The sequence below is a fragment of the Merops nubicus genome, unplaced genomic scaffold, assembly GCF_000691845.1.
Source record: "Merops nubicus isolate BGI_N331 unplaced genomic scaffold, ASM69184v1 scaffold38484, whole genome shotgun sequence".
Taxonomy (NCBI): Eukaryota; Metazoa; Chordata; class Aves; order Coraciiformes; family Meropidae; genus Merops; species Merops nubicus.
In genome coordinates, this window is record NW_008604219.1 from 1,888 (window position 1) to 8,415 (window position 6,528).

Genomic DNA, 6,528 nt, shown 5'->3' on the forward strand with positions numbered 1-6,528 from the left:
CCCCCACAATCTAAATATTTGAAATAAAGGGATTTTTTTTTTACTTATTACCTAACATCCTTTTGATTAAAAAATAAATGGGATAACCCTACCTAAAAAAGTAACAGCAGAAAGACGTGTTCTGCTCCATGCAGTTGGGGTTCCTGGCAGCTCCTCAGCCAGGATCCTGGAGACTTCAAGGTCTGATGTAGCCCTTCCAGAGCTTGGCAGGCACACAGCAGCAAGTCAGCTCTTGTGTCACTCCCCCCTGTAGGGAATCTTGCCCTTTTAGCATGCACCCTGGTCTCCAGTACTGCCAGGAAATCTACTGGACAAGAACTTGAAACACATATTTAGGTAAGAAACCTTGTGCTTTTCTAGGCACCCTCCCTGGGTTTCATTTGCTGGTGGGCAGGAATTGCTGCCAGGCCAGCAGGGCCGAGTTCTCCAGGGCTGCCTCAGCACCTCCATTACCCCTGTCCACATCAGCAGCTCCAGGGCAATGTCCCATCAGCGTTCTGGGAGCACCAGAAAGGCAGCAGCACTGAACTGACCCCAGCACTGGCAGGGTTTGGCACCCTCCCCAGAGCTGTCCCAGCAAAGCAGGCAGAGGGGGCAGAGCTGATCCCTCCCTCTCCCCCCTGCTCGGAGTGCCAGCTCAGCCCTCACCACTGCCAGGACACAGACTGAGGTACCCAGCAGGCAAAGGGAGGGCACCCAGAGGGCCAAGAAAGTGCACTCAGCTGGTTTTGGGAGAAGGGAAGGGATGGGGACACTCATATCTCTGTAGCAAACCCTGCCTGGATGATCCTGCTCAATGATCAGGAACGAGGGCTGCTCTAAAATGAGATCTTCTAGGGGTCCCTGCACCCTGGGTAGGAACTCCAAGACAAAAGAAATAATTCAAACTTCATTTCCCTCTACCTTCACCAAACAATTTTTGTTATCTTAGAAACTTCCATGAAAGCAAAAAAAAAATGTGTACAAACCTTCTGTGTTCCTAGTGTGATAATTTGGGTGGCCTGACTGACAGCAAGTGATAAATTCTGGTTGAATTGATAAAGTTCCAGGTACAACAAAAAAAACTCTGCACGTCATGTCCTGCTTTTAAAAGAAATACAGAATTTAACAGAGCTGATAATGGCTCTGACATGGGCCTCCCAGTGGGGAACAAGAGGCAGCTGCTTATTCAGGCAGAAATGCATGGAGAGAGTGGGTTTGCTGGAACCAGAAACTCAGTTTGCTCTGAACGTTTTGGCAAATGGCATCTACCTTAGTGAAAATTAACCAGGGGCTGTGTCAGGAACCAAGGTACAGGGAAGAACATGTATAGATACTCTTAGGACTGCAAAAAAACTCAAGAGGAGAAACCTGACCCAAGTTTGAGCTGAGGGGGGAAGAGGGAGGAGCAGCTGAGATGGCTGTAGGACCACTCAGAGCCAGAGCCAGCTGCACCAGGAAAAAATGACTTCTAAGGGAAGGATGCTCACAGCTTGTCTGCTTGTTTTCACTCTTATCCTAAACACCTAAATGGCCAGAGCAGGTAGAAGAGGCATTTAAACCAGAGGGGAGCTAAAGGATCAGTACAAGGGGAACAACTGAAATCCCAGAAGGGGCACAACACAGACTCTGCACAGAGAGCCTCCCATGAACTGCAGCACACTCTCTGCTCAGACTACCAAGCCTTTCAGAAGCACAGGGCCCCTAATTTAACTAACCTGCACATGCTAGCAGGGAGCTCAGTTCCACCTCTGCATAAAGGCACCCATTCCCAGAGCTCTGCTGAGCCAACAGACTGCTTTGAGCCCAGACTGGTATTTGACAAACAAGCAGCCTCTGGTTTTCAGCAGGCATAGGGCTAATAGCCTACAACACAATAGTTGGGTTTCCAGTTACAGCAGGGAAGGCTTTAACTTATTCACAGGAACAGGAGAGCCAGTCAAATAGCTTAGGAGGTTTTAGAAAGGGATTGGATGTTTGCAGGGTGAAACAACATCCACAGCAGCATGGGCTGGGATAAGGGTGACAAGCTCAGCGATCCTCACGCTGCATGGAATGAACCAGGGAGAAATCTTTATTATACCAAAAAAAACCACCCCAACCCCTCCAAAAAATAAAACCAAAGAAGTTTTTATTGGTATGCATCCTACACAAACGGTTACAAAAAAGGGCCTTGGATTAATCTGTCAAAGAAAACATGGAACAGCTGTGCTCTCCCTAGGAAGGTACCGGCCGTGAGCAGGTTCCTTCCAAAACAGGGCAGTGTGGAAATCTACTGGAGGAGGGGCCAGGGGGAGCAGACACGTGGGACTGGTGCCCTGATCCTCAGTCCTGGTGCACAGGGAGATTTCATACAATTTAGAGACCTGGTAGGAACAACCACAGGGTGTTTCCCCACACCAGAAATGGCACTTGCTCTTTACTGAGCTGGTCTGTGCCACGTGTGAGTACCCCAAGTACACTACTGAATTTGTACAGCTTTAGACAAAACCAAACCAAACCCAAAACCAACTGCTTTTTAATCATAGTAAAGTCCAAAGATGTTCCAAGACCCTGTTGCCAACCCGAGAGAAGGTGTAGCCACACACAGACAGGATCACCTCTTCTTGAAGCCATACTTTTTCCTTTCATAGAAGAGGTCTGTCTTGGAACTGCCCAGGTTGACAATCTTAGGGCAACCATCTCTCTGTAAGAAAAAAACCAAAGCAGGTGAGTTAGGAGATGGGCAAACAGAACAACATCATCACTTCCATAGTTCTAGTAGGTTCTCAGTTCCCATGCCCCTCATCCTGTCCTCACCACCCACTTCAAACCCCTCCAACTCTGATTACCACCAGAGTGTGGAACAGAGGAGGGGATGGGACACCTCTTAAACACTACTCTAGGACATGCCCTTCCTCAGGGTGAGGATGGAAAACAGCTCATGTAACAGCAGCAGTTTAATGAAAAGGAGGCTCAGTGCCTCAAGACTGGATTCTTTCTAAGTAGGATATGCAGGATTTCTAGGGCCCAAAGGAATAACCCTTCTTCCTTAGCCAAAAAGTTCTTGGACCTGAATTCCAGTGGACAGTGAGAAAAAAAGCCAGAAAAGCAAGAAGGGGTCCAGGGCAGACCCACCTTAGAGGTGTGGTTGCAAAGACAAATCAGAGATGCACCTCTGGGTGTACCAGGGAACATCTATCCTTGGGTCACCTGAGCCCAGCATGTGCCTAACTCTTGAGGGTAAAATGTGGTTGCCAAGAGCAGCTGTGAGGGGCCCAGCAGGCAGAGGAACATGTGTCCTTGGCTGTTGTGGAAGCCCCAGTGGATTAGATTTTAGAAAGCCTCTGGGCAGATGTCAGCTGCTGTAGAAACTGCACCCAAGCTGCCCCATCAACACCCAGTCCTGTGCAGGAGGTGGAGCCCCATGGGGAGGGTCTGCATGGTAGGAATAACAGGAAGTGGGGAAGAAATCTTCCCCATTTTGGCCCTTTCTGGCCATTTCACACATGGACCAGACATAACAGAAGAGCTTAGGTTATGAAAAATACCTGTTGGGAATCAATATGAATTGGTAAAAATAAAACCAGGTCTATTTTACTCCTGATTTATCAAACCAGGTGTCTTGGTTCCAAAGGCAAGTGAATAAAATGACTGTTTCTCACAGTATTTCTCAAGTAGGAGGCAGCACCACCATCACAGCACTTATATCCATATTTAGATACTCAGAAAGATTATGGTCCTGTCAGATCTAATGGCTAAATTCAGATGAGGACCTCCCCCTGTCCTGAATTTAGCTGCAGGCCTCTAGAGAAAATGTAGGCACCGCAGAGAATTAAACCAGCACTTCACTCTGCTGAGCATGTTCCTCTAAATCAACCTGAACCCTTCTCTCGGCACGTTGCAATTGTAAGCACCACGTTCTTGCTTCTTCCTGAGGCCTTTCTACCACTTTATTTGCAGTTCTTTGCATCCCATACTCATCGTGGTGGATGGCAAATACCATAGAAGGGGTGAACAGCTGCCTCATCTCACAGATGCAGCAGCTACCCTTCAGCACAAGAAGATGAGAAAAAGATGGTAGTACTGACTGCAGAAATAAGGGATTGTCACATTGGAAAGTGTTAGCAGAAAAAGAGATGTCTACAATATAGGCTCTGGGCAGCCTGATCTAGTGGGAGGTGTCCCTGCTCATGGCAGAGGGGTTGGAACTGGGGGATCCTTGTGGTCCCTTCCAACCCTGACAGATTCTGATTCTGTCTTAGCAGAGGACTTTAGAGCCCTAATGGCTCAATGGTTGGACTTGATGATCTTGGAGGTCCCTTCCAACCTAAAGGATTCTATGATTCTATGAATATAGGCCATTGCAGAAAAAATAAAATAAAAAAAAATTAAAATGATATTCCACTGAAATCATAGAAGAAACTTTAAACTTGTCAAACACAACTAGCAGTGCAGACACTGGATACTAAGGTCTAACTTTAGGTTGTTATCCTTACAGTACTGTACATGTTCTTGGTCAGTGGCTGATCATGGACTTGCAGTGGGAGCTGCTCCCAACACTGCCTGTGCCGTGTCTGAAATCTCTCTGACCCTGACCAAACCTAGGCTGAGAGATGTAGTGAGGTAACAAAGTGATGAAGCACAGCATGTGGACATGCAGTGAAAGATCCTTCAGAGCTAAAATATCTCCAAATGCTTTGCAAACAGAGGGAACTACCAACAGGGGAGGTGAGGGAAGGAAAACCAGCCCCGACGTCAGCGTCGGAACCCGAGCATCCCACCTCCCCACCCTAATTCCAGCCTCTCCAAGCCCCTCAAACGCAAGCGTGGTTACTAAAACCATAACCAACTCATCAGGAGAGCAGAGGACAACGTACATCTTTCTCCTGGATGGTGCACTCCTTGCAGTAGTAGGCATCAGAGACCCCGGGGCCGCCGCAGATGACGCAGCGCCCCTGGTAGGAGCCGTAGTTGCACTCGTCACAGATCCTCACCAGGGTGCAGGGCCGCACGTAGGAGTCACAGATCACACACTTCCCATCGCCTGCAAAGCACAGCAAGGCCTTTGGTTAGCACAGAGTCCTCTTCTCCAGCCTCACGTCCAAGAGGAGGAGGCTCCTGGGCATAGAATGTGCCCTGCAGGCTCAGTTAATGCGAGTGAAGGGCAGAGTGGAGCTCGCGGGCACAGGGTGCAGCTCTGTGTTTGCCCGTGGGCCTGAGAGTAAGGAGGGGCTGTGGCCTGCAATATTTGCAGGGTTGTATTTCTTCATGCATTTGCAATCAGAGAAAAAAAAAAAAACCAAATGGCTTCTGGGATGAGGACAGGGCCAGTGTCCTTACCTGCACAAAGGCAGCAGCGTGAGCTCCTCCTGCAGGGCCACGCCAACAAAAGTCTGGGGTTATTATCCTCAAAGAGGTGAGGAAAGAGATTGTGCTCGTGGCCCCTTTAATCCTTCCTCTGTGAGAAGGCCAGAGAAAGGGCACGCTGGCATCAACAGCAACCTCACAAAAGCTGCTCTTGCTTTCTCACCAGGCACCGAGTGAAATTGAAGCACTACTCTCCCACAGGCAAGCAGCCACCAGATGCCATCAACAGCCCTTGTGGATCTCACCCAAAACACTGACCCAGGGATGAAGGGCTTCATAGCCCATTACCACTTCTCAAAGCACCTCATCCTGACTCCCAAACAGCTCAGCTAAACTGATCCTAAATCTCCAGCAGCACAGCCCTCAGCTACTGCCAGGGGGAATCTGCTTCACTGCTGGGTGCTCTCAAAAAGAGTCTTGCTTCAGACTGTGCTTCTCCCCACTTTGCTTCTTTTCATACTATTTTTGAGCCACAAGCAAGTCATCTTATTTGTTCTGTTCCCCTCAAGGATCTCATGACAGATCATACTCTTTCTTCCCTTTCACAGTTGAGCACTGGTATTTGATTTTATGTTGGTTCATTTTTTTTTTCCTGCTCTAACTCTAGATGTTCCTCCACTCCCATTTCTTATTTTCCTAGATGCTGAGGGGAACCTTTCTCAGGCTATAAAGAAGTCAGATTCCAAAAAATGCCTTTTTTACCTGCTTTGAAATGATCAGGCTGGTAATTTTGTATAGTCTAGACAAGCCTGCATTTGTGTGAGGTAACTGTGATGCTATTTGAGCATGTAACTTTGTAAGTATTCATCCATTTACACTTGAAACACACAAGTAACAGTTCCTATCTCCAAGAGTAACATCAAGTTCCTGGCTGGAGCAAAAATAGAATCCAATCCCCAAATCCAGACTGCATGCTCTAACCACAACACCATGTTCTCAAGCAACTGTTATGTAGAAGTTGTACTTACATTTTTCACAAAGTCTTCCAATTGCTGTAAGAAGAAGAAGAAAAATAAATTATTTGAGGCAGATGCAGGAGAAAAATATAAGTAACTACAAGCTTGTAAATAAAATAATATATCTAATAATTATATTCTGCAGCGAGTAGTCTTAAAATAGAGTAAACCACAGAAACTGTTTGAGCATAAATACAAAAACATTTATGATAAACAATATATCCTCCTACAGACATTTATCAAG

At 47.1% G+C, this 6,528-nt stretch overlaps 1 protein-coding gene across 1 annotated transcript; it reads right to left on the reverse strand.

The window, feature by feature from the left end:
- Positions 1-2,481: 2,481 nt before the first annotated feature.
- PHF5A (PHD finger protein 5A) lies at positions 2,482-6,320 on the reverse strand (the record flags this gene model as incomplete). Its single annotated transcript, XM_008938939.1, has 3 exons — positions 2,482-2,665; positions 4,839-5,005; positions 6,297-6,320. Coding segments are annotated over 3 exons (281 nt in total), but the record flags the coding sequence as incomplete, so codon positions are not given.
- Between the last annotated feature and the right edge of the window lie 208 nt (positions 6,321-6,528).